The 26,142-nt window shown below is 35.2% G+C and overlaps 3 protein-coding genes across 6 annotated transcripts; 1 reads left to right on the top strand and 2 right to left on the bottom strand.

Annotated features, from left to right (window-relative positions):
- Positions 1–11,359: 11,359 nt before the first annotated feature.
- LOC129322794 (lipid phosphate phosphatase epsilon 1, chloroplastic) lies at positions 11,360–15,330 on the top strand. The gene is made up of 4 exons (XM_054969183.1): positions 11,360–11,874; positions 12,812–13,034; positions 13,883–13,956; positions 15,042–15,330. Exons 1-4 carry the CDS (start codon positions 11,542–11,544, stop codon positions 15,264–15,266), a joined length of 855 nt encoding a protein of 284 aa, XP_054825158.1. The 5' UTR covers positions 11,360–11,541; the 3' UTR covers positions 15,267–15,330.
- An 87-nt stretch (positions 15,331–15,417) lies between these two features.
- LOC129322793 (mannan endo-1,4-beta-mannosidase 7) lies at positions 15,418–20,572 on the bottom strand. 4 transcript variants are annotated; one of them, XM_054969180.1, is made up of 7 exons: positions 19,103–20,572; positions 17,793–17,882; positions 17,404–17,651; positions 17,109–17,303; positions 16,657–16,779; positions 16,244–16,446; positions 15,418–16,146 (listed from the first exon to the last, which is right to left on the bottom strand). In XM_054969180.1, the coding sequence occupies exons 3-7, from the start codon at positions 17,563–17,565 to the stop codon at positions 15,687–15,689; spliced, it is 1,143 nt and encodes a 380-aa protein (XP_054825155.1). In that variant the 5' UTR covers positions 17,566–17,651; positions 17,793–17,882; positions 19,103–20,572; the 3' UTR covers positions 15,418–15,686. The 4 variants fall into 4 exon arrangements, with proteins under 4 accessions (XP_054825155.1, XP_054825153.1, XP_054825157.1 ...); XM_054969178.1 differs by having other exon boundaries at positions 17,404–17,882; XM_054969182.1 differs by lacking the exon at positions 19,103–20,572 and having other exon boundaries at positions 17,793–17,956.
- A 154-nt stretch (positions 20,573–20,726) lies between these two features.
- Positions 20,727–24,720, bottom strand: LOC129322792 (uncharacterized). The gene is made up of 4 exons (XM_054969177.1): positions 24,558–24,720; positions 23,001–23,717; positions 22,227–22,664; positions 20,727–21,145 (listed from the first exon to the last, which is right to left on the bottom strand). The coding sequence occupies exons 2-4, from the start codon at positions 23,713–23,715 to the stop codon at positions 20,970–20,972; spliced, it is 1,329 nt and encodes a 442-aa protein (XP_054825152.1). The 5' UTR covers positions 23,716–23,717; positions 24,558–24,720; the 3' UTR covers positions 20,727–20,969.
- Between the last annotated feature and the right edge of the window lie 1,422 nt (positions 24,721–26,142).

A 26,142-nucleotide genomic window follows, 5' to 3' on the forward strand; every position in this document is an offset into this window, starting at 1 on the left:
GTTGTCCAGTATATGTTTCTTTACAGCGTATAGACTTCTATTCTACCGATATATCGCTTGGGCAATGATGAACCATACTCGTTACTATATCAAATGTACTATTCTTCCAGATTCCATGTGTTGGCACGGAATTTAGAATAAGAAGTATTATTTACAAGTTTTGTAGAGTAGATTTCCCAAAAAAAAAAAAGTAGGGTACAACTTTCAACCATTTTTATATTTTATATTAATATTGAGATAGAGAAGAGTATGAATTTAGGCCCTATTTGGTCTCCCTGAATTTTTGACTTAGAAACAGAAATGAAAATGAAATTTGACTTTAGGTATGTTTAGTAGTCTAGAATTGTAATTTTTAAGAATTGTAATTCCAATAAAATTGTTGAAATCTAATTTCATCAGGATGAAGGTGGAGTCGATTTGATTCCATAAAATTACAGTTGTGAGACATCTCTATCCTCCAATGTTACTATTTAATTTTTTCTAGAATGATGGCAGTACCATACTCCAGCTTATTATAACTAGGGGTATTCAATCTGGACCCGTCTCGATTGGTCCGATATCGTCTCGATCATATTGAAACAGATATTGTTCCGGCCCGAAAAAAATCGGGACGGGACTTTACGGAATGGGACAGGAAAGGGGTTCGGGACGGAACGGGACACGGGATTACCATCGGGACGTCCTGTCCCGTCCCGAATATTATATATATTATTTTTTATTTTAAATATATTAATTATATTAATATAATTTATACTTATATTAATTATATCAATTATAATTTTAATACTTACAATTCTTATTTAAAATTAAAGTATTTTTATATTGATAATTTTAATGGCATTGAATAAATATGGCGATATCTTTTTTATAATATATTAATTATATTAATATAATTTATTCTTATATCTATTTATTTAATAACTTTTATTTATAACATATTTCTTGCTTATTTTTAGAAGAGTAGTTAGCTTAGTACATCTTCACTAAAGTAGAAGAATAATTATTTGATGTTGTGTTTGACTTGTCTGTTGTTGCTAATCTTATAGCATAAAGATCACTTGTATTTTTTATTATAATATGTAGTTGTGATTAATATAATTCAATAATTAATTTTAAATTATTGTTATTTATGTACTTGTGTTATTTTGATTTTAAACTTAATAAATTATATAATTTAAAATTTTAATGAACATTATTATCTAGATCTTTTTTCGATATTATTTCATTTATCGGGATGGCGGGACGTCTCGATCTTGTCCCGATCCCGTCCCGACTCTTAACAGGACGGGACACGGGATCAAAATTTAATCCCGATCTTTTTTTTGGGACGGAAAACGGGACGGAGGTGTCCCGATCCCGTCCTGTCCCGTGAACACCCCTAATTATTTATAACATTGAAAAGGGGTTTTTTTTTAAAAAAATTGAAAAGGGCATCTTAGACTTTTCTTATTTTAAATGTATATATTTATTAAAATAATATCAAAATTCCATCTTCATATCAAATACACTTTTAAAATATAATTCTATTCTAATTTTATTTTTAATTACAATTATAATTCTATAAAAAACTCTTTCATCGTATCAAATAAGGCTTTAAAGTTATTTACCTTTAATTATCGGAAGCGTAATACCTTCCTTTAAGAAAATAAGAATATGTATGGGAACATGACATTCTAAAGTAAGATTTTCTTTTCAATTCTTGTAAGAAATTGAAGCTCTCATTCAGCAAGTAGCCGATGCTCTGATTATTAATTACTCCACGTAGAGAACAAATTTAATCGAAGGAGATATACCTTCCACTCTCGAAGAGATTAATTAACTCACTGAAGATATAATCCAGTTAATAATATCTTATAATTATAAAAGTAAACGGAATCAATTTATATTCGACTTTCAGGACGTGTAAACGTTCAAAATAAAATGAGAATGTTTATCAACACCATGGCATCCATAGTTACTGCAACATGATATTGATGTTTCCCTTTAAAAAAGTTACAAGGAAAAAAATATAATTTACAAGGCAAATTTTTTGTTTAACACCTGAGATAACATAGAGTCTCTGTGAAATTAATTGTGCTTAATTAAAACTATATAATTATAGAGTTCATTACGAATTTTACATCCAAGTTAAGCTAATTATATTCTTGAGTGAACATGATTAACTTAATAGATACTCTATATTATATCAAGCATTAAATAAGAATGTGAATCATGCATTATGAATTCCTACTCGTTAATAACTGTGAAATTACAATTACAAGTGAAAGCCAAATAAACTATTAAAAGCTTTATTAATCAAGCATAACTTTAAACAGCCTGTGAGCTAAGTATATAAATTTCAAATGAGCTCTATTGCTTGCTTCACATTCTAAGTGGACTTATTGTAGCCTTAAGCATGTATAATTTTAAACAACATTGTCTTTGCACCCCGCAACAAATCACACTCCCAATGGGCTTGACCAGCGGTGGAGCCACGTTATCACAAAGGTGGGCATATACACCTCTCATTTTGAAAAAATTATAATTAAGGTGTACTCCCTTTATTAAAAAATATAAAGTATTTTTTAAAAAATTAAATGTTAAAAAATATAAAATATTTTTAATCTTTTAAGGTGTAATTATTATCTTTTTTTTTAAAGTGTCTCTATTAATAATGACTTTATTCTTATTATAAGATATTTAATAGAAGTAAATATGAAAAGTTGAAATTAGTTTGAAAGTAGTTAACTATTTTATTAAGGAATGAAATTTAATTAAAAATATCATGTATCATTTTTTAACAGAGGGAGTATAAATTTTATAATTTTACAACCCTTGTCCTTGATATTTTACATCCCTTGAACTAAACAAAAAATATTTGGGCTCAAGACAACTTACAAGCAAGACATGTAAATTTTATAACCTTACACCTTTTGTTCTTAATATTTTACATCATTTGAACTAAACAAAAAATATTTGGGCTCAAAATCTTGTTAGATAATCAGGGCAATATATAAAAGGCATGTTAATATAAATAACTATATTAACATGTTCAAAATAAGTTTTTTTAAATAATGATTAATTTACTTATGTTATTCCAATTTGAGTTCTAGCGTAATTATTATTTTTTATTATTTAAAATATTTTTAAAAAAATTATTAATTTTTAAATTAAATTATCTTACACCCCTAAATTTCTTCAAAATTGTTTATGGATACTCCCATGATCTTGCTTACAGGGCAAATAGAGAAAATGACACTTTATTATTTTTTATATTTGTCATTAAATGTTAAAAAAGTTATTAAAAACAGTTTTTTTGTTCTTGTTAGGAGTAGAGGTTAATTCTGAATCAATTTTAAAATAAAATTATTGAGATTTAAATTTATTTTATTGTAATAAAATATATTAAAAATAATTTATAAATAAAATGAGAGGAGACAAATACGTTGTAGGGACCTGTTGATAATTGTGCCTTTCCCTTTCTGGTTTATGTAATTTCTGTTCATTAATAATTATAGTTGCCTTTATCGGGAAAAAATTGCGTCCTTTGCCCATCCTGCGCCTCCTCGTTCTCAATATTTATTATTTCTGTCCCTCAATCTCCAGCGTTCATTAATTGCGTTGCTTTCTTAATCCTACCGATTGAATAGGCCAAGGAAAGAAGTTGGGGGAAGCGGGAAGACAGAATGGGGGCAAAGCTGAATAAATAATGGCGTCCGTGCATGTCATCATTCATACTTCGTAGGTACACAATATTACCAGTATATAAACAGACTTTTGTTTCCGTACGCTAGGAAAAAAGAATGCTAATCGTAATTGAAATAATGGAGTATGTAAATAAATACTATATTGGTTTGGTGGCAGAACGCGGATACATAGGTGGGAGTGATGGACCTAACAACAAAAAGAGTGTTGAGCGTTGACTCTGCAATCCCTGAGTCTCTGCCAAGGCACACGCCATCGCTTATTTCCCATAAATTTACTCCTTTCCCAAATCCTTCCGTTGCTTCCGCAGCGCGCTTCTTTCAACATTCAAATGCTGGATATGGGCGAATCACCGTCACATTTGATTATTCCTTCGGGCTCTCACAAAGCCATGCAGAGGGCGTCTGACGTCTTTTTTTTTTCACAATAGTCTGATTCTGATGTCCTGTTTTGTTTCGCGGGAAAAGCATTATTTCGATTATGGGTCACAATCTCAATCAAAGAAAAGATTGCTATGGGCATGATCCAAACATGAAAGCCATCCTCTTGCCACCAGAGACTGGACTCGCACTGTTTAAGTATCAGGCTCGCAACAGTGTATGATGGATCGCCTCAGGCCCAATGATTCGTTGCACAATAATAGTCCACGTGGAATTTGTGTCTTCACGTTCCTCCCTCTAAACAAGCCCATAATAACTTGCAATGTTGCGCCAAAAAAAAAACTTGTCATGTTCACCTGCTCTTATTTATTGCGTTCCAACTTCCGAACACATCTAAATCGTACTGCTCAAAATATAAGCCTTTTTTTAACTTATCTTGATTTAAATTTTAAATAACCTAGTATATGTAAAAGAAATTTCTTCCATGTTACCCCTTATATATTTATTAACTTAGATATTTGTGTAGATATATCTTTCATTTATCATGGAATATTTTTTTTTTTAACTCTTTAAATACAAAGGCCAGCAAAACTCGTAAGAAAAAAGCAAAGCTAATTAGAAGCTGAATGAAAGCAGGCCACTAATCGCCTTATCCGCCAGCAACAGGTGTTGCAACCACTGGGAGCCTCCAAGATAACTTCTGTGTCTCCACTAGAGTTTTGAGCTGTTCTAAACATATAATCAGCACATTTCAATCCATCTCTGTAACAAAACTACAATTCCAAGTCCCAGTCATCATAAATTAGTGTGCATGTATCAACCACAAGATCCTCGTCAACCTGACTACTGCCACTACTTCGAAATAATAAATTGAGAGCCTCAAGGGAGTCAGTAAACAGGTTTATTTTTTTGAAAACCATAAAGCTTACAAATTTCTAAGCTTGTCTTTATCACCTAAATCCCAACAGAGGTTGTTACCATTGGGTTAAGTTGTTTTTGAAAACCCAAAATCCATTCGCCATCATAGTCTTTGAATACCCTACCACAAGCGACTCGATTAAAAGAGTGCACCACAGCATCAACATCTATCCAGATTTGATATTGGAGAGGTCTGGTCCAATCTTTGTTAGTGCTAAGTCCAGGATGGAATATCTGATGATTATACGTTCCTCCGGCAGAGCCTTCCATTAAAAGAAAAATTCCCTTGTGACCTTTACATACTAAATAATTTAATGCCACATGATTGTTATTTTTATAACTATATAAATTGAGTGATTTAATATGTGAATATGTTTTGATTTGAATATACCATTTACATCACTATAATTAATTAACATGCATTTGTATAGATTAAACTAACTTTAGTTACTGAGTGATTGTACTCATCCTTTCCTCTTTAATATTACAGGTGTTAGTTCATTAGGACAAGGGTGAGGGAAATAGTTAGAGGTTTAGGATTTCCATCCTAGATTTCTAGGCCTCATTTATTTAAGAGTTAATGTGTATAATTTATCTTGATAATGTCAACTAAAAGATTGCATGTTTTTGCTAACTTGCATTATTTGATTCTTGATCTAAGTTGTATATTTTGGGCCCTAGGTTGTATGTGAATTAAATGTGAAATTTAAATAGGACTAAAATACTTGTGCAAGTAAGGAGTGAGTATATTTGTGAATAATGATGATTTATATGTGAAATTGTATAATTAAGACTCCCCTTGTCATTTTTTAGTTTAAGAGGTTAAAGTTAAAAGTGTGTTGTACAGGTTATTAGAGTACTATGATTTGTTGCACAAGTCTTTATTAAACGTGGTCTAAGGATGATTGTGAATTTATGATATTTGATTGTGATTTTGGACACTTTAGTTATATTTTAAAAGCAAAAATGAGTGAGTTTACATTTTAGTGTCTAACTTTTTATTAAAAAATGATTTAAATATGAGACCAATGTCATTAATTAGAGTTTGAAAAAAAAAATTTATAAACACTTAAATCATGTCAATTGAACATTCAATGTAGAAATGAGGTGTGTCAAAATTTCAACCACAAAACCTATCATAACAGCATGTGCTGTAATGGATTTTGCATTTTACGCCATGGTGTAAAATTTTATACCATGGCATATTGTGTCAAAATCATTATTTTTATCTTAATCCCAATTTGATATTATCTTATCTTATATAATATTCATACTTTTATATGCATGTTTTGTTTTTATTTTAGTTTATAAAATAATTTTATAAAATTTTAAGTTTTAAAAACATGAAATTCCATTCATGTAAATTTTACAAATTTAGTGATTTACTTAGTTTAATCCCATGAGTACCTCAATTTTACAGTAAATTGGGGATTTGTAAGCAAAGCCTTAGAGTTTTTGCTTCGATTTCATCCACCATTTTAACAGTGTTCGACTCGTAGAGTTTCTAAGTTTTTATGATTTTGTGATGTTTTTTGGTATGTTTGCTATAGGAATAGAAATAGATCTTTATGCGATCTTCAAGCAACTATACCTCACAACACTCAAATTGCCTGTGCTAGAGGTAGAGCAACATTATCTGTTTTTTGGGTTTGTGAGATTGTTCTTAGTTCGTTTGATATGTGACTATATTTTAGGTCTGTAAGATTTTTTCTAGATTTTTGGTTGAGATTTGAGTCTTAGATGAAAGAAGAGAAAGAAACAAGTGGGGGAGAGAAGAGCGAGAGAGAGAGAGAGAGAGGAAGCTGGCGAAGGGTGTAGAGCTTGGAGTGTTTTCCTAGACAAGAAAACCAAGTCAAAGTTTGCTTGAGGCTCACATTTTGCCACATCATTACGTGACAAAAACATAAACAGTTACTTGTGTAACATCCTCCATCTCCAGGAAATTCTTTAGGATTATTTTTGAATTTAAAAATAGGATAAAATAGTGTTTAAAATAGTTTAAGCTTGTGAAAAAAATCATAACATCTTAATTTTTAGAACTTAATTAATACTGAAAATAAATTATGCCATGGTAATTCGAATTTATCATCTAATTAGTTGAGTATGAAAGATTTACACATGATGAAATAAAATATGAGGATTCAATTTCAAGATACATTTTATAGGAAAGAGAAATTTATAAGATTGGGTGAGATTAAATAAATATGGTATTAACTTTGTTAAGAAATTATATTTATTTAAATTATATTGGAACCAAATATAGTTAAGATTTATTTTTTATTTTTTTTAAAACCTAGATTGATTAATATCAAACAAATTATATTAGAGGATTTAAAAAAAATCGGTAGACATGTTTAGATAATGTGAAAAAAAGGAGAAAAAAAGATAGGAAAAATATAGTAACATTTTTAAAAATAAAGTAAAACAAAAAAAACTAAAATAAATATATATACCGCATAAAGGTACATACAATGAGGGCATTATGTATGCCCTCATGTTAGCGGAGGATTTAGTCCTCTTTTCCACGGCGGCAGCGAGGGAAATCACAAGAGAACAGAGCGAGCATTCGCAGAGCAGGCAAGAAGAAATTCTAGGGAAGTTTATAGATATTTCTAGATTAGATCAAAGCCTTTTAAAATTGGATAAGTATCTTGAAATTTTTGTTCTAGTTAAACTCACAAGTTTTGAATGATTTAAAAATTTGAAAAATAAATCCTAAGAATTGGATAGAGTTGCAGAATCATTGAGTTGTGACTCTATGAATATATATTAAAAAATAATTTTTAAAAACTCTAGATAACTTTAGGAGCTGTAGAGATTGTCTTAGACCTCTTTAAAGTAATTTATAAATTAAAAGTAACCTGAGAAAATATATTTTAGCTCATTATAATTTATTTAAATTATCTAGGGATGAAATTTTAATTTATTACATGTTTAGGACTAATAGAATTTGCTCATGAGCGCTTTAAAGTTAAAAAATAAGGATTAATATAATTTATAATTGTTTTGGAAAGTCTTTGAAAAGCTTTAAAGTTATAAAACATTAACTAAAATTAATAAAAATTAACTGGAGTAGTTTTAAAATTACATATAGCTTACAGGAGTGTTTTGGAATGATTTTAGAGCAAGAAATAAATTAAATATAATTTGATTTGATTTTTTAATTCCTTAATTTTCTATTTGTAGATGTGTTAGGATTTTTATTAAAGACTCCTAAATTTTGCTTTAATGTTTGATTTAGCTAAAAGATCTCTTGCAGAGAGACATTGGGTTCTTTGAGTAAACTCAAGTTTATGTAACTTCTTTTAAAGTTACCTTATATACTAATGTGGGCAAATAACTGAACCTTTTCGGTACTAATATCAAATTAAACCTAAATAGCATACTGATAATAATGTTCTATGAAAATTCAACCTAGTGGTTAACAAAGTAAATCTTTGAAAACTTTTATGTGAAACTATGGTTAGTGAAAAATCCTTGAAAATTTTATAATTGCTTGTTTGAAATTTTTTAGATTGGATAGACTTGCATTGGTCATAACTTGATTGGTTGGTGTTTGATTGAGTTGTTTGAATTAATATATAATATATAAAATTTGATCGTATCTATAGAATGATAAATGATGTAAATTTTGAGAAATACTTGATGTAAAAATTGTAATTTGATTTACAATATATTGGAACTCTATTGTTATGAGGTAGTTGTAGGTTATGAATTTAAATTGAGGAACTAAGGCTGGATCGTGATTACGCACTTGCCCCCATGTGAGGCACACTGGGTGGCTTTGATATATACCTAAGCTACTCTAATTCCTTTGGCTAAGGTTGGGACAAACTCGATACCATTTGGGCACTCCTTACAATCAAAAAGAGGAGGTCGAGGTTTGATGAGAAGTGATGGAGCCTTTGGCTTGACACTATCTCCTATCACCTAAAATCTCAACTTTGGGAAATAATGAGAAAATAAGGTGAAATAAATAAATGATAAAAATATAACTATTGTTAGATTTTTTTTTTGAGATATTGTTTGACTTCCTATGTGAAATCAATATAATTGTTATTTGAATATTGAGTGTTATGATAATTTTGAGTTGCATGATTTAAACTTTGTAACATACTTGTATCCTTTTATGTTTAATAATAAAGAGGTGTTTATTTCTTTTTAAGTGCGCACGTGCATAATAATGAAAAGGTGTTTATTCCTTTTCAAGAGCGCATGCACGCTTTAAACTTGTCGGCACACTTGTTTGAGATATAATGCTTGTGCGTGCGTGTGTTCATTCCTTCCTCAAATGCTGTAGTATTATTGGAAAATATTTATAGATAGGTGGTAACTGTTGATTGTGAAAACCCATTAAATTAATTATTTATCGACCTAGATATATTGTAATCTTCAAAGAGGTTATTGAGACATTTTCTCACTTCTATTTTAAATGTTGCAGGAACAATTAGCTGAGTTCCAACAAGGGAATAGGTGTAAAGACCACCACCTCCTTAAAGAATATGGTTTAGAAAAAGACCCTACTGCCATACCACAAGAATAACTATATTTATTTAATTGCTTATTTAATACTTTTGCTTTTGTTTTACTCTAAAATGTATATGTTTGTAAAGATAATTTTTAACTTTTTCTACTATAATAGTTTGTAATACTACTTGAAAATCTTTTCTTGTGATAGCGGGGCTCATGTTAATTAGATTAAGATGAATATTTTTTATAACAATAGTAGCTCTCTAAAATTTAGATTAATTATTATCTATAATGATTACCTTTTAAAAATATATTTGGTAATTAGTTTTAAACTTTTATACTAGGGTAATTATTTTCATTGGTTAAATCTTTTTCTTACCATGGTATTTGATTAATTTTTTTGTTTAAAAATTTATGATGTTATAACTCGGCCGAATGGGGCTTTTCTTCTTTAACAAATAGTTTATGAATAAATTTACTTCATTTAAAAGTACAAGATATTTAATACTCTTTTAAGAAATGCATAAAAAAAAAATTCAACCTTAGTCCAAAGAAAAATAAAAAGGTCTGCAATGTCAACATCAATTAAATTAAATCACCTACCGTCGTGTGTTGCTGGTGAAAACTCACGATTTCAATCGGAGATTAAAATTTTGGTAACAAAAATTCGAAATTAAAAAATTGAAAGAATTTTAATTAATTTCTTTTACTACGTTAATTTACATTTATTTTTATTAAAAGATTACAGCTCCATTCATTTAATTTTTTAAAATCAAATTTATTAGAATCTCCCATTAGTCACCCAAGCAAAATGAATTAACTGTGCATTTACCTTTAAATTATGACAGGAAATGTTTCAAAGGAGCTGGGGATCATAATCTCGTGATATAAGTTAATTTCAATATACTTTGTTAGAACTAATAGAAATCTTAAAACTGATATACCCTATTTAAAAATTTCATATGTTTATAAAGTTGCTCTTATTTAATGTATGTATTTTAATATATTTTCCCAGTCTTTAACCAATATTTAATGGGAGATAAATTGAAAAAAAAATTGTGATAAAAAGTCAATAACATGCCTCATAAATATAAAAAAAATATTTTCTATTTGATTTATAAACAGGCTTGGATGGAATAAAGATCACAATTTTTCATTTCAATGATTTTCAGGCTATTTAAATGGTTTAAAAAATGTCACTTCATTATTTTTGTCTTTTTAAAAATTCCAAAGTATTATTTATTAAAAATTTTTCTATTATATTCTTATTTACTTGAATAAGTTAAATTTATTTAACACATTAATCAGTTGTAAGCTTGACAATATAACTCGTATTGTAATATATCAATTGTATTTATTAATTTGTGTATTTAAATCTTAAAACAAAGGAAATCATAAAATGTTCCCATCAAATTAAAACTTTTTTTTAAAGTAGAAACAGAAGCATATATTCGAAAAAAGAAAAGCTAGTTACAAGAAAAAATAACCTAAAACCTTGCACCCTCCATCTCTACTATGAGTTAGGAGGTGGATGATCAAAGAACAAAATTCATCCAAAATAAAATGAGGCGTAAAAAGAAACAAATTTACTGGGCACGGCTGTAGAGGATGGGTTAGACCAAAAATACTCCAATATAGTGGAGGAGATCATAGAATTTTGTTTTTGGGGGCTAAAATTGTAGATTTAATTTTAAAAGGTTGAAAGATATTTGACCATCACATCTCTAACTGGAACGTAGAAGACATGAGAGTTATGAAGGAGCCATTGTAATTGTAGGAATTTCTTGGACGAAACTTAATTAGGCAAGCCATTCGGTTGTATTTTTATTAAAATTTCGCCTTATTTATTTATTTATTTTTTTTAGGTGGCGCTTTGTTCCTAAATTTCCCGGGAAACTGTTGTACGCCACTCCGGACGTGTGGATGCAACAATTGCAGTAGAAGCCGACAGATTCTCCATTTATTGGACTTTTCTGACTGACCATGGCCTGAAGAAACCTCCGGGTCGTTTCCACGCTAATAAGACGCCGAATGGCCCACGTAATTTCTTCATTCTCTCCATAAGACGTCGCTGCCACCACCCTCCGCGATGGTGGTTGCCACCCCCGTTTGTTACAATCCCTCTTCCAGATGTCTGGCTCCCAATTTGCCTCGTCAAAGATTCTGTCATCGCTCTTCTTTTGCTGATTCGTTTTCTGCCTCCAGATCAAACTTCTTCCCCAGGAGGCCCCTTTCTCTTTCCCGGGGAAACCGCCTCTTGGTACAGAATAACATGGATGAATTGGTTAAAACTTATGCTATCCGAGATAATGATAGTGATGAAGGCGTTCAAGTGCTTGAGCAGGAATCTTTAATTGATGGATCATCCCAGCTCGGCTTTAAGTTTCCGCTTCGTGAGCTGGAACCAACTCTCAATCGACTGGTTCGTAACCCTTTCCTTCTTTATATCAATCATGGGTACGACTGTTGGCTTCCATCACAATTCACAACTATGGATATCAAGTTTTTTGGCTTCAAATCAGTTCCGTTACCTATTTATGGGAGAGGGTGGGATAAAGCAAACTGTTCCTTTCATAGGTTGCGAATGTTCATTACTGCGCGAGGAAACTGTTAAGAATTAAGACTATCCGAGGTAGAGCAGCGTTACTCTTTTCGTCAAGGCATGCGTTGGATTAAGCTTGAATGACAAACTCGGAGGATGAGCTTGTAAGAACTGTTATGAAATTAGAGGATCTAGGCTATGTATCACCAGCCTTCAATAAAAGATTTGAAAACTTAGGATAGGGCAGGCCAATTCCGCCGCCCTCTGACAAAGCATCACTAGCGGTAAAATCGGAGCAACTTCCCTCACATTTAAAATATGCATTCTTAGGCTCTTCAAAATTTTCCTGTCATTGTGTGTATAGAGTTAAATGCTGGGCGGAAAGACAAATTGCTGATGATGCTGGTGCTCGCGATCCAGCTACAGGCTGGATGATTTCAGACATTAAGGGGCAATAGCCCGGTGATACATATGCATAGAGTTTTACTTGAGGAGAATTACTCCCCAAGAGTTGAAAATCAAAGCAAAATCACTCCCTTGTTGGACCCTCTATAAACTTTGCATCACTCTGTCACTTCCCAGTGCTATCAATTTGAACTGCTTTAACTAATAAATTATTTTACCAGCCCGTCATGTCATAACTCAAGATATTCTTTTAGACTTGTTAGATTGACTTGAAGGTTTTTGGGTTGCTTTGGTTCAAAAGCTCCTATTGCAGTACACTAGTCACATAACCATCTTTGGTGCTGGTTATTGTTAAACTAACTCTTCATCACAATTGTTTAATGGGCAAATGGATCTGGTGTTTTGTTCGCAGAGCAAGTGGATGGTATCTGCCTTCTTTGGTGCTCTCATTCTCTGGAGGCATGATGCAGAATCCTTATGGTTTGCAGCAGGATCTATTTTAAATGCTGTGTTTTCTGTTGTACTCAAAAGAATACTGAACCAGGAACGGCCTTCTACCCTAAAATCTGACCCTGGAATGCCATCTACACATGGACAATCCATCTTCTTTTTTGTCACTTTTGCTATTTTGTCAAGTAATTTCCCCTTCCCAATCTTCATATTTATATCAGTTTCAAGGAGACATATTCGCTAATGTCTGACAATTGTATGTCCATTTCACATCTGATAAAATATATAGGTTAGACAGGTGTTAATGGACTTTGAAGCATCTCCTTTCCATATTTTGTATTCCCTCGGTTTTTTAATACGAAGCAAAACTTTCATATGGTTCTTTGTTTTTTTTTATAAGCAAGACAACAACTTTGAAGAAGCGTTTATGACATTGTTCCTAAATTGGCCTTCATTATATCATAGTATCATTAAATGAGGAAAAGAATTAAGGATTAATCGCAAGGGCATTTCAGTCCAGAACTTTCAATTTCAAGTATAATTATTAGGATTAAACAAGTTTGTTAAACTGTGTGAGTTGGATAAAATTTGCTTATATTTGAAGATGGAGGAAGTACTTGCTTTTCCTATTGTAAAAGTTCCAATGGTTTGAGTTCAAAGTTCTGGTGGAAAGAAGACTAATACTAGTTTAGTTCTTTTGGGAATTTTATATATCTCTTGTATATCTTGGCATCTTCAAAGTTTAATCTCCTATTGTTATCATTGGAAGAGGGTAGTTTTATTGTTGAGTTGATGTTCTACTTTGAGTTCTTTTATTACTCTTGAGTTCAGTATCTTTCCTTGTTTTCAGATTCCTATAAAATAGGACAGTTTATTTGGAACACTTAAATGCAACCAGAAACTTAATTCTAGAATTACACTCTTAAGATGCTTGGAGGCAGTGATTGTGCTTTAAAAATAGTTTCTTTGCAGATTCAGGGTAACCTGGGCTGGTTTCACTACAAACCTTTTGCTTTTCCTATTGATGCTGCAGGTGTAGAATGGCTAGGGTTAAGTGTATCTAGCATTATCATCAGTGGACTTGCCTTGGCGCTTGGTTCTTATTTTGTAAGTGTACATATATAGTGTTTCCTATATGGTGTCTCCTATTTTTCTAAGAAACATAGCGTTCCTGGCTCGTGTCCATTGAGAATAGCAGTTCTCTTGTTCATTGGTGCCTTATCTTCATGCTATTCCATAGGATTTGTAAGAAATGTATATCTTCTTAATTCTTTGTTGTCTTTGGCATCAAATGAACCATGTAGATGGCCAGATGTATGTTCGCATGCTGTTCTAGTAAATTGTTTAATGTGAGCCGAAGGTTCCAGTTTATGATATTCTGAAATGTCAGGTGAAATTTGATGACTTGTTCAGACGTGATAGTATTTTTTGTTTCCAAAGAACTCCATAGGAGCATTCAGATTATGAGTTCAGAATCATATCTCGTAAACTAACAGCCATGGGAGCATCTCCTGAACATTCAGTTCATATTGATCCTGAATTATACTATACAAACGTCCGCACTCGTATAGCTTAGTGCATTAGAACACAAACATAGACAAGGGAAACATATCCTGGTTCCTACACTGGTGACATCTGGACCCTAACACACATGCGAATAACGTCTGGACTTGGCTGTACTATGACATATAAAATACTGACAACACAGCCAGAAGTAGTTAATATGCACAAGTAACTTCCTAACTGCCATTCTTACATAGACCTGAACCTATATCTGCATCATTTTTCCATCTTTCCCTTTCCTTCTACTATAAGTTATACTAGGAGATGAAACACTATCAGAGTTTGACATGGATTCCTTGTTAGTGTTCCACTAGAAGAACGATGAACATTTTTGTCCGCTGAAATGATATTTAACCTAGACTTATATCCAAGTTATACATCACACACTGTACATGCATCATTCAACTAGCATTCGTTCGCCCTCCTCTTTGAATTTAGAGCCGTTGATAATTAGCATTATCTACTTGCAATCTAATGTTGAATCTCATTTCTATATATTGATGATTTAGCCTTGAGGTTGGTTTGTGGTCCCATAGCATGAATGTTTTAAATTTGAAGCTACTGTTTTGATAGAAAATTATTTGTAAGGATCAATTGCTCATGCTGTAATGCATTCCCTGTGTTTGCAGTCATACCTACGGGTATCCCAACAACTTCATACAGCGAGCCAAGTGGTTGTTGGTGCCATCGTAGGATCCATCGACTCTATCTTGTGGTATTGGTTATGGAATGCTTTTGTGCTGGATGCATTTGTATCCTCTCAATGGGTTAGAGTCGCTGTTGTTTTGGGGTCTGCTGGAATTTGCTTTGGTTTTGTAATCTATGTAATTCGCCATTGGCTTAAAGACGACTAGGAACTTCATCAGAATTGTTACAACATGGTATTGGCTTTATTAAATAGAAATTTCAAGTTTTTTACGCTTTATGCGACTCTTAAGACTCGATCCGGAGGCTTACGATTTTAAGTTTCATGTGCTATATACAATTCTTGAGACACGTTCCAGAGACTTAGAGCTCGAACTTTATTTATCACCGTCCGAAAGGCAGAAAGGTATGATGGATGCTGAATCTGAATGAAGGCAAAGTTGGGCTGATTAAGTCTCAATGTTGTCAAACAAATGGTAAATGCTGCCTTAAACGGAACAGAGTAATGTATGCCCTCCTGGATGGAAAACGACACTCATCTCTAAGAGAGAAACTAGTTTACGAGACCTTAAAACTAATATTTCTCTAGTACAAATAACATGAAGTTTACGTGGTTCAATCAGGCTACTTCAGTTCCCAATATGCCTTCCTCTGTTCCCACCTCCATATGGAGGAACTCCTCGTCTTGCTCTTGCCCTCTTCCATCTGTGCATGTTCCTCATTCTTGCAAAAATCTTCCGAAGTTGGTGTAACCTGTGAGATTGCTGAGCAATAACATTTGCTGTGGAAGTACTCTGGCCTAGCATTATACCATACCCGTCTTGAAAAGACTCCATACCTTCAGTAAGAAGCTGCCAGAACATGGCTCCCCCTGCTGGCCCTCCCCGTTTTGCAGAAGCGTATATCTTGTAGTACACGCTATTAAAAATCTGATCTCTCTTGTATGTGCTGTAACCTGCATCTTTCCATGACTTCCCAAATTCTGCTACAAGTATTGGCTTCCGGAGACCGTACTGGGCATCTAAGAAGTGTGCACCGAGCCAATTATTCAAGAATGAAAGTTGATATTGATCATTGGTGGTGGATAACCTGTTTATACAATGAACACACGCGCTGCATTAAAAATATTTCGATTAATGAATTGAATTTAAGTATTTTGGCAAGCATTTTTTAGGAGTATAGTTACCATTGGTCAGGATAACAGTGAACTGTTGCAAAATCAATGCCAGGGATCCGATTATTTGCAATGAAATCCGTCCCTATATCAAAACCTGGATTCAATCTCTTTCTCTGAGGTGTTGACTGTCCATAGAATCCTTCTAACCCAGCTTCCAATAAGTGATTTCTGTCCATGGACTTCACAAAGGAAGCCATTTCCGCTATCCATGCCTATGATTGAGAGTCAAGAGTCAGCTCTTAAAAAAGTAATTGGACGCGGGCCAATTTCAAAACGTGGTAGAGTTGAAAGTTCTAATTTTGCAAAAAGCATCTTCTGTTTGAACAAAGCACACCGTCTATGAAACCGCAAAATCCGGAAAATCAAAGAAGAAAAAGAAAAAGAAAAAGATGAACAAGAACAGTAAAGATGTTTGGTTTGACCTGGATAGTCCTTCCGGAACGATCTGACGTGCATCTGGGCTCATTCATCAGCTCCCACGCCATGATTGTTGGGTCGTCTTTGTAATGAATTCCCGTAAAGCTATTAAATCTGCCAATAACAGTCTGTTGAAGGCATCGGTTAAGTCAGAACATGAAATCGTAGTACACAACAAAACGCCGAAAAACTACAAAAAAACTGCAATCACTCATTGTTACTATTTCATCATCTAATCTGATATGTCGGACATAAGTATCGGGACAAGCTGAACTTATTAACTACAAATCCCATCATCTTGCTTCTGCAATTCACAAAATTCCAGAAGAATATAAACTGGAAAAATTGGGAAACTAAATTAAAAGCAGAGGACGGGAAACGAATGATGGGAAATTTAGGACAAACTAAAAATTACAATCACTTGTGACGTCAAGAAAATAACGGGCATTCTGCAAACCTTGACATGGTTTTTGTAGTAACCCTTAACAACAGGGCTCCTGAAGAAATCATCATCTGAAGTTAGGTACTGCCCTTTACTTCTAGCCCAGTTCACATACTGCTTCTTCCCCCCAAAGCTCTCATAGTTGTTCACGAAGCTCAATATAAGCTTGATCCCGTGCTTCCTAGCCTCAGCTATAACGAAATCTAGCCCCTTCAAACCAACACATACACAAAACATTAGCAGTTCTGCATGTTAAAGAGCGGAACTTTCTCGTCTTTTTAGGACCTTGAGTGAGTCTTGCGAGAGATACCTTGAACATTTGCTCATTATAGAAACCAGGCGAATACTGCAAGGGTCTGTAACCACCATCACTGAACGCCCAAGTTCTCGCAATAGTGAGGCCGTGGCTAGTGGCTTCACGGAAAGCAGCAGAGATTTTGAACCTTTGGGACGGGTCTGAAGCTACATACATTAGCCAGTACGCATTGAAGCCATTTGCGTAGAAGGAGTATCCATTCAACAGAAAATGGGTGCCTCTGGTTCTGACGAAGCCATCCCCTGCATCCGCAAGCACATAGACAGAGCTCTGGTGGATTAAAATGGCCAGGAGAAGAGCTAATGAAATTTTCTTCATTTCTCTGCTCCAGACTCTCACACACGCACACTGACAGACTCAATGTGGAAGGAGTCGTCTCTTACTGTTTATAAACTTGCAGTGGAGATAAGAGTAAAACGAAAAAAGCGGGTTTTATGAGGCTCCGAGCTCTGGCCGAAGGCCGTCTCTTACTACTGCAAAACAAATTCGTAAATATATAATGTTATTTTGGAGATGTTTCGAAATTAATAACTTGATATGGCGTTGATATAGCCTTCGAAAGCAAAGCAATGTAGGATTGGATTTAATGAAGAGAGTGATGCATAGGAATATGAATTTCGTACAATAACTCGGGGGTAAAACCAGATACATTATGAGATTAAATGCTAAAAATGACATATCGAAGGTACTAGTATTTGCTGAAAAGCTATTATTTATTTAATTAAATATTTTTTGATGAAATGTCTTGGGCAGAGGGCGACATTAGCGGGAAAGTTAGTTTAATGAGCGGGAAGGACAGAGAAAGAGGTTTTGATAGTGTTAATATTTCTACCGACACATAATTGTCGTAATGTGACAGGCAGGTAACCCAAATGAATGCGCGGAGAGCATCTGTGAGGAAAAATTTAGTCAAGTGGAAAACGATCTAAAGAAAAACGATTAACATGACATGCATTTGCTTTTAGTAATCAAAATCTTGAGAATAATTATATCAACGCCCTGTCCCTTCATTCTGGTTGAATATTATGTTAGCCCAAGATTCAGTCGCTGATGTGCAACTCGATGGTTTTTCAGATCTAACGTAAACGAAGTGCCACCGACAGTATGCAACTTGATGAAATGGAAGGACGTACATGAAGGAAGTAGCAGGAATAACCTTAAAATAGTTAGGTTCCAAGGATATGATATCTATGCCGGAAAATGATTTCCCTGGCTAACAGGTTTATCAACTTATCCTCAATTGCTAATTTGTGAAGAGGCTTCAATGGGGATAAGGGCGTGATCCATACAAAACAGGGCTCGGTGGAAAAAGGAAATAATGGAGTGATGATTAGGGTGAGAATGATGGGAGTGCCACCAACTTTGTTCTCCTGCTTCGCCATCTCTATCTCATTTACCACTTGCCATCGCCTCGTTTGCTCCCAGGTCGGCACCCCCCTCCCTCTGGCTTAGAAACTTTATTCACAGTATAGTTATCCAATCAACCTACACCCATGTTTAACTAATACAACCATCACCCATGTCAATAGTGTATCTTTTTTTTTTCCCCCAAGAAACTCGACCTTGCCGGGTTCAATTTTTAATCAATGATGATTGTTAATGCAACGTCTCATGTTTCTTTCTTCATACAAATCATTGCATCTTATGCAAATGAAAACATCAAAACGGCGGAGGAAAAAAAAAAAAAACATACATGGCCATATCTTGTATCAGTTATCACTATATCATGATATATAACAGCATCTGTCCAAAAGTGTCTTCAGAATAGAGGATGTGATGTAAAGGAACACCATGGATGGCAGGTGATGCGTTTAGTCGGGAGGATGTCACCACGTGGCCAAAACAAAACGGTTCGTGATGCTTGGAACATATTGGCTGCATGGGCGTTAGAGTAGAGAATGGTGGACGATTGGCGTAATAAATAGGCGACATCAGCGGATTTAAGACACTTTGCGAGCACATATCGTGCACTGTCTGCTCCGCCAAGCATCAACAATAAATTCTATCTCCAATACATTGAAAGCCTCAATACTCTCCTTTTCGTTCAGCCAACAAAACAACGCCGAGTTGTTAACTTTTTTCTTCTTTAAAAAATCAGCAGCTTCGCGAGCTAGATTCGAAAGAATCTCCATTGTAAGATCTTTAGCATAATTTCAATGTTGGTGTCCATGCATCGGACATAAATATCCGCGGGCACCCAGGCACACCACGTAGGTCGTTAAGACATCATGTAGATCAATAAACCTACACCAAACAATCTAGTTGGAGAGATTTCTCCATTAAATTACATACAATCCATTCCCAAAAGCAGAGAGAGATGACTTTCTCACGTTTGAAATTTTAGCATTGAGCCAAGTCTTGTACCCGAGAAAGTTCACCCGGCCTACTTGAAATCAGAGATGGAAGAGATAAGAGAGCATGTGATCCTCCAGGTGGCTCCATAGTCCATACTCGCGGCTAATTTCCCACCCGAGCCTCTCACCGGGCTAGATATAGATAGATAGTGGCGCGCAACGGTTTGATTGGTTATTCCCAATTTGTCATTCATACGGCGGTAGTTGGGACGTTCGGAGTGAAGTCATTTTTGGGTTTTCATTTTTCACTGAGAAGCGTGGATCGTAGGTTAAATAAAATACAATCACCATTATCCCAAAAAAGAGAGAGAGAGAGAGAGAGGCTTCTTACAAACTCCAGCACTCACAATGTAATGTAAAAGTGACCTATGAGAACGAGTTAATCCTCATAATATAAACTTGGGCCTGACTCTGAGAATTCAATCCCTCTACACCCATGCTTCATTTCCTTCACGTTCTACTCCGAAGGCCGAAGCCTCAGCGTAACCCGAAAGACAAACTGGAAAGCTGACAGTACTTGACAAGCAAGTCACCAGCTCTTCATATCGACAGCACATGAATAAAATGTGGAATAGTCCTGAAAATAACATATCTCCCATGCTAAAGCCCTTACAAAAAGTAGATGTTGACAGGTGCCGCTAACGGCTTTCGGAACCTTCATAATGATATTAGATAGTTTTGCCTCGTCAAGGCATAACCATGCCACAACTCTGTTGAAATCCCAAATTGAATGAAAGGAACATGGTTTTACCAAGACTGGCAACGACGGCACAGAAACACACCAGAATCGGAGGCATCATCCTATCCCCCCATGCATCAAAGCTCAACCAACACCATTCCTTCTTCCTATTATTTCATTGACTAAATCCTCTTTTGCAGTGCATTAATGCTCGGGGGAGCACGAGCTTAAATAATCATCCATCGTCAACATGCCGCGGCAATGTAAAAAAAACCAAACACATCTATCGCAAGCACAAATCTATCGCTGGCAGAAATGCACGAGTTACAGAAAATCTCAACATGAACTGAGCCACTGCAGTACATATCACCTAGATATTCTGTGCCAGGCCCTACTTACATGCTAGATGCAAACGCTCGAGATGCGGAAAATTGCATCTATAAAAGTTAACCACACTGTGGCAGGTATTCGTTTTATTCTCCTCTCCTAACATCAAAAGGCGCTACAGTTAGTATTGACACTGTATATTACTTGGCTGCATCCCCATGTTCAGAAACCTGATCATGGTGCGTAGAAGACGATTTTCCCACTGGAACATAAGACCACGCTATAGTGGCAGCACCAAGCACAACAGCAGTAGTAATAGTACCCCAAATCCATCTCTGCCTATGACTTCTCCTTTGCCTCTCACGCCTTGCCATCTCTGAAAGAAGAAACACGAGTGTGATTAAGACATGAAGCAAATCTACTAGACGGATGCTTATACGGGAAACAGGGTAACCATGCATACAAATATGTGCATATCTCAGTATTTAGCTGATCATCTTAAATGATCAAAATCAGAAAATAATCATATGGTTTCTTCCATTATTTGCCATCTGTTATCCTTTACTCTCTGATAATTCATGAAAAGAGGGGCTATAGCCCATGACTAATTTTGAGGGATCCATCATTGTCATACCTCGGTGTCGTTACACCATCATAAACAAATCGTTTCATCTTAACTAAAGGACACAACTCTTAAAGACTATGATATGATGTGCCTGCTAAGGTCAGTGTGCAAATGCGTAGGTCCGGTACAGAGGACATGCCAGAGTTAAAAGGGTTGGATTGTGGAACTAGAGAAGGCAAAGGATAAGATTGACATATGCAGCAAGCAGCAGCTGATGTGAACAACAAGGAGGAAGTTGGTTGGAACTTGGAAGTTAACAACGGGCCAATGAAGAGCGGGAAGTTCTGGGAAAAGCATGGAAGACTTCAGAGGTTTTCTAAGGTAAGTGCTGCCTTCAAGAGGTAAGAGTTTTTTCTTTCTCCCCAAGTTTCTTCCATCTGCTAGTTTTCCAGGATTTCTAAATGCCAGATTTTGTCTTCCGACTTAATTCTATTTTTCATAACTATATTGGCTCTGAATTTTCGCATCATTTCTACTTCGGAATTTGGTCTCTGTCAGTGTGAAATCAGAAAAACCAAATTTTCAGACAATGACAAGTTACCAGACAGATGGAAATTCTTGATGCTTATGCAAGCCCGCCTTATACAGGCATGCTTGGGCACTTCTTAATGCAAAGCAGAACTCTTATATGAGAGAGGAGGAGAGGATTCCTTTAAGAAATCAGAAATCACACAATACTGAGAAACTATGTTTAACACAGATGCCAAGTGCAGAAAGTTATTAAAACAGAGCAAGAAATTACGCATCAATTTGCATGCAGTCAAATTTTCAGTTGAAGGTAAAGGGTTGTATCAATGGTTCCACTTAAAAAGCCATCTAGGGCACATCTTACCTACTGCTTCTTGGTTCCTCTGTGACATTTCTTGATTCACCATCTCATAAAAATGGAGACGTTCCAACAAACGAGCTATTTCAAAGTTTTTAGAAGCTATTTGAGCTTCCATCTCTGACTCCACCTCAGCCCTAGCAATACCCCTCCCAATGGCGTCTGACACAAACCTAGCAACATTAACTTGTTCACAAAGATCTCCCACAGGATCAGAATTCATCTGTTGTCCCTCAGCAACAGATATAATACCAGCAGGAAGGACTATGCCCACATGAGACAACCTTTGTCTGACACTCTCCCATTGGCTTCTCATGCTGTTCAGGGATTCTTCAGCTTGCTTCCGCTTTTCTATCTCCATCAACAGACTCAACCTCATTTCACGCAATTCAGCTTCGGCATTATATGGAGAAGGAGAACTTTGAGGCCCGCCTTCAGATAGTTCTACAAGAAAAGAACCAAGTGAGCTGGTATACAATATCTTAAGACTAAGAATTTCATTGCAAAACTAGTGATTTGCGCTGCCTTCCTTCCCTATCCAATCAAGGCATGCAATATACAATAAGATTAATAAACCCACGCAGAAAAACAAAATACTATCTTATTCACCAAAGCCACTCCTGTAAGCAAAAATTCTGATAAAATTAGACAGTTTAAATCAATAACGAGACAGTCTTATTTCTTATTTCAGCTAATCCAAACACAAGTGCTTGCCCATGTGCATACATGTTCAACTAATAAAGAGGGAAAAAAGGAAGTCAGTGAGGCTAGTCCAATTACCTTCCCAAGCATCAAAAAATTCCCCTTGAGGAGTAGGGGTCTTTACAGAGTGTTCAGCCCCAGTATTATCTTCTCCATCTGTGTTACTAGTGTAACTCATTGAGTCTTGTGGATCAAAGAAGTCTTCACCCTCTGCATCTCTTTCAGAATTATTTGCCACCACCTTTGACATATTACTTTCCTTGAGTGACCTACTTGTATTGCTACTACTTCCAGCTTCCCTGTATCCAGTGCAGAGGTCACCAATAATGATGCTTCTAGGCGCACTGTCATGAAAACCATTAGTTCGCTCCTCCTTGACAGGTTCAGGATGTGAGAAAGTGACTTGCAGGTCACCAGCTGAGCTAACAACCACGGTATCTGATGTCTTTTGTAGACCATCATCCTTTTCATCATCTGCAATTTTCTGCTGTAATACGTTGGCCTCAGAAAAACTCTTGAGAAGCCGTGGCCCTCGGCGTTTGTGATTGACAACGTAAGGAGAAGGTGGGAATGATGAGGGTGAATCTGGAACTGGTGTCACCTCAGGAGTGGCATAGAGGGCTGGTTTTAATGGGGGACGAGAAGCCTTCTTTATTGTGGCAGGCGGCGCGCTGCTTCTCCTCTCCAGCTTTGAGTTGGGAACAGGCATGGACGAAGGGGCAGATTTATCGACTGATTTAGAAGCTCTAGGCTCTATCAATCTATCAAACGCTATTGCAGTAAAGGTCGGCATGGCTGTAAAAGTCAAAAGGTGATACAACTGTAAATATTTTGAAATTGACTGAAGTTACGAGCATTTCCAAGGATTACGAGTACCTCAACCAGGCTAACTAAAACTTCTAACTTGGCATATCACTAAAGCAACAAATATAACAGTACTCTGATAGAGAAGTGGCCATAAAAGCAATAAATGGACACTAAGATGCAGAGTAAGCAAAAATACTTTTCTTTTTCTTCCTCTACCAACTATATATGTCGGGCCACACAAGGCGCGGAAGATTTAAACGTCTCCGTCGAGAAAAAGGCTGGACAGTAAAGATCCAAATATGACCTATTGGGGGTCAATATTGCCGTAAGATATTTAAAATACAGTTGAAATGTTTTCTTTTCAATATCAATAAATTCAGAGAAAAAGCCCGGGGTATTAGAATGAACGTGCGGTCTGCTGCCCCGGACAAATTTCAAACGGTTGCGCAGAATGAGATACTTAGAAAAATGAAAGAGCAGGAGAAAAAGAGATTAACAAACATTGACAAACTTCCGTCGGGAAACGAAGAAAAAGAAATGGAATTTGAACGCAGGCAAGGATTCCGTCCCATTCCAAATCAAAGAAAACAGAGAAGAAATGAAATAGGAAAAAATGAGCCGCCGAGCGCAATGAATGGTGATCGATGCGAAAAATATTTCTTTGGGGAAATAAAAGACACTCACCAAATCGACATGGAAATGGAAATCGATGTCGTTAATGAAGTATCGTGTGCATCGGGGCAATTAAAAAAAAGAAAGCGAAATCAAGCTAGTTGACAAGAGCCGAAAAAATAGAAAACAAAGAAAACGAGAAAGAAAGAGAAATACCTGAGCGGGGGAGGTAAGAAGCAGAAACCCTAATGGTAAACAAGAGAAAGGAAGGAGGACAAGGAGGAAGAAAGAGGAAGCATCATAAATTTGGTGGGCTGTTCCCGCAGCTTCGGAGATATACAAACACAAACACAAACCCACCCTCCCTTCCCCTCCCCCAAGAAACTATCGTCCTTTTATTTTCTCTTTTCGTTAAACAAAAAACAAAAGACAAAATGGGTTAAACTTGAAAAAACTTGAAAGGACCGCCTCTCTCTCTCTCTCTAGATTACGGTCGTAACCCCACCTCCCCCGGTTCGTGCTCACCTGAACACGCGCCTCATTTTCATGTTTTCAACTTTTCATACATTCCCCCACCTTTTGTTTTGCCAACGCATACATTTCCCAATTCATTGACTTACAGTGTAATATGCAAACATTATTTGCGTGGATTTACCTTTCTAATCTAATTATTATCAACTACACAATAATTGTTTAGTAATTGATTAGTTAAAGAAGATCATTTCTCACGCATCCCTCGCAACCCCTCCCAGTGCCTACCTCTCCTCTAATTTTATTTGCTCGCAGCTCTTATTTTCACAATATTGTTGGCAATAGATAGGAAATTAAAGCTTAAGTCGTATTGAACGGTACTGTTTTTAAGAATTATTCTGATATATTAATCTGTTTGCACGATAGTTCCTCAAAATTAAACAAGTTTGTCCTTAAAAATAAGCAAGACAATAAAATAGCAGAAACTAACAAGAATAAACCTAGCATAACACACATAAAGGAGGAGGAAAAAATTGACTTGAAAGCTCAAGAGCTAGGTACTAGACTCATTGGGTTTCTTGGCATCTATAAACAGTAAATGCAAGGTAACTGCACCTCCACTTGGTCTCAACACACAATTAAGGATCAATTTTAGAATTATAAAGCCACACAATGCAATTTAATTAGGGAGTTACTGAACATTGGCACATCAAGACATTTAAAAAATTAGTTGTATCTTTTAAAATTCAAATAACCTCTTGTTAATGGCATTCAAAATGTGATTTAAGGGATTTAAACTTTAAAATGTCAAATTCAAAGATTTTTGGAGAAGCATATGATACAAAATTAAACCCAAAAAAAGAACCTAGTGCCTTTTTGACTTGCGTGTAGAGGGTGAATCGATTGCTTTCAATTATGATTGCCTTACGTGAGCCTATCTCATATGTATTCACACACACACACACACTCTCTCTCTCTCTAGGAGCTTTCCTCATTTGAAAAATGTGATAATAATTACAACGTGCGCGCACAAACACTATAACTATAGGAACTTTCCTCATTTGAAAAACGTGGGTCTTCTCCTCTTTAAAACATTTATAATAATTATAATGATCCCCCATATGTGTCAAAAAAATTACTATTCTTTGAGTTATTCATGTGGAATACAAACATTTCGAATCCAATGTCGTTCGATTATGAACCCTACAATCTCTATTGTTAACAATGGTTTTGCAAGTTATTGACTATACACACGCTTGGTTTTAACAAACGCTTTAGAGATTTTGTCATAATCTTATAAAAGTAGTCCTACTCCACATTTATATATGTG

This window comes from Prosopis cineraria, unplaced genomic scaffold (assembly GCF_029017545.1).
Source record: "Prosopis cineraria cultivar Desert tree isolate PC_DT_omini unplaced genomic scaffold, ASM2901754v1 PC10, whole genome shotgun sequence".
NCBI classification, from domain to species: domain Eukaryota; kingdom Viridiplantae; phylum Streptophyta; class Magnoliopsida; order Fabales; family Fabaceae; genus Prosopis; species Prosopis cineraria.

What these genes read in the sequence shown, in the direction of transcription:
- LOC129322792 (XM_054969177.1), bottom strand. Translation starts at nt 23,715, where the DNA reads ATGCCGACCTTTACTGCAATAGCGTTTGATAGATTGATAGAGCCTAGA. An exon ending in ATTTTTTGATGCTTGGGAAG is followed by an intron (nt 22,665 to 23,000) that starts GTAATTGGACTA and finishes CTTTTCTTGTAG; the next exon opens with AACTATCTGAAGGCGGGCCT. An exon ending in GAGGAACCAAGAAGCAGTAG is followed by an intron (nt 21,146 to 22,226) that starts GTAAGATGTGCC and finishes TTCTTCTTTCAG; the next exon opens with AGATGGCAAGGCGTGAGAGG.
- LOC129322794 (XM_054969183.1), top strand. Translation starts at nt 11,542, where the DNA reads ATGGTGGTTGCCACCCCCGTTTGTTACAATCCCTCTTCCAGATGTCTG. An exon ending in CACTTTTGCTATTTTGTCAA is followed by an intron (nt 13,035 to 13,882) that starts GTAATTTCCCCT and finishes TTGATGCTGCAG; the next exon opens with GTGTAGAATGGCTAGGGTTA. An exon ending in TGGCGCTTGGTTCTTATTTT is followed by an intron (nt 13,957 to 15,041) that starts GTAAGTGTACAT and finishes CTGTGTTTGCAG; the next exon opens with TCATACCTACGGGTATCCCA.
- LOC129322793 (XM_054969178.1), bottom strand. Translation starts at nt 17,727, where the DNA reads ATGAAGAAAATTTCATTAGCTCTTCTCCTGGCCATTTTAATCCACCAG. An exon ending in ACTACAAAAACCATGTCAAG is followed by an intron (nt 16,780 to 17,108) that starts GTTTGCAGAATG and finishes TGCCTTCAACAG; the next exon opens with ACTGTTATTGGCAGATTTAA. An exon ending in GTTCCGGAAGGACTATCCAG is followed by an intron (nt 16,447 to 16,656) that starts GTCAAACCAAAC and finishes TCTCAATCATAG; the next exon opens with GCATGGATAGCGGAAATGGC.